Genomic DNA, 1,111 nt, shown 5'->3' with positions numbered 1-1,111 from the left:
GCCAGTCTGGATTACATTATTCCGCCGCTCAGGGATCATGCCGCGCAGGTTTGGCCTTTCAGTGCGGAGGAGTGGATGGTGGCGGGCGCCAGTTCTGAAAGCGTGCTGCTGGCGGTTTCCGCGCTCTGTCCAGCGGGCTCAAAAATTGCTGTCGAGCAGCCGACGTCATCTCGCCTGTTACGCATCTTGTCGTTACTGAAAGTAGAAGCGGTTGGCGTGCCCTGGGATCAGCAAGGACCCGATTTACAGGCGCTCAAAGCTGCGTTGGATCAGCAGGTTGCCGCATTTATCTATCAACCGCGCACCCATTTACCCCTGGGGCGCACCGTTTCTGCCGATCGTGTGCATGCCATGTCGCAGTTGCTCCGTAATTACCCTGAAATCACCGTGATTGAAGACGACCCGCTTGGGCCGCTGGCCGATGTTAATCCAGTAAGCATCGGCAAATGGATTCCTCAGCAAACCACGCTGGTGCGTTCTTACTGCAAAGCCTTTGGGCTGGATTTACGCAGCAGTATCATTGGCGGCAGCGCCAAACATATCGCGGCAATTCGTATCAAACGCTCGGAAGGGATTGGTATTATCAGCCGCATTTTGCAGGGCGCGTTGCACTTTTTACTCACCGATGTGGCGTCGCAAAACCGGATGCAAGAGGTGCGCGAACGCTATGCGCAGGGCCGCAGCGCTTTACAGCAGGAGCTGATTAAGAAGGGCGTAGCGTTCAACGCCGATCAAAACGGTTTGCTGCTTTGGCTCCCGGTGGATAATGAAGCGCGCGTGGTTTCAGCGCTAGCAGCAAAAAACATTCTGGTGTCAGAAGGCAGCCGTCATTTCATTCAGGCTGACCAACCGCATATCGCAGTGAATATTGCGGTATTACCCTCAGAAGAGGCGCAGATCGAGTTTATTGCAGAAAATATCGCAATGGTATTGTTGAATAAACGCAATGATATGTTTGATTGAATCTGTAACTTTGATTAGGCATTAGCTAGCAGTCATGGCTTTTGAGGTAGAAAATAGTGCTCAAAGTAACGGTGTTTTAATTCGCCACAATTGGCAGCGTGTTGTCGACGAAGCTGGCACAGGAAGGACATCGCGTTGTCTTGATTAA

General features: G+C 52.1%; 1 protein-coding gene across 1 annotated transcript; it reads left to right on the top strand.

Moving 5' to 3' along the window:
* Nucleotides 1–75: 75 nt before the first annotated feature.
* Nucleotides 76–963, top strand: LOC108357583 (putative transcriptional regulatory protein PtsJ). The gene has a single exon (XM_017608655.1). It carries the CDS (start codon nt 76–78, stop codon nt 961–963), a length of 888 nt encoding a protein of 295 aa, XP_017464144.1.
* Nucleotides 964–1,111: the final 148 nt, after the last annotated feature.

Source organism: Rhagoletis zephyria, unplaced genomic scaffold, assembly GCF_001687245.7.
Source record: "Rhagoletis zephyria isolate East Lansing unplaced genomic scaffold, Rhagoletis_zephyria_1.1 Rzeph_scaffold_80312, whole genome shotgun sequence".
Classification (NCBI taxonomy): Eukaryota; Metazoa; Arthropoda; class Insecta; order Diptera; family Tephritidae; genus Rhagoletis; species Rhagoletis zephyria.
Note: the sequence above shows the minus strand (reverse complement) of the source record. Positions and strands in the feature narration are given on the sequence as shown.

Excerpts from the sequence above, each read along its gene's own strand:
- LOC108357583 (XM_017608655.1), top strand. The coding sequence starts at position 76 with ATGGTGGCGGGCGCCAGTTCTGAAAGCGTGCTGCTGGCGGTTTCCGCG.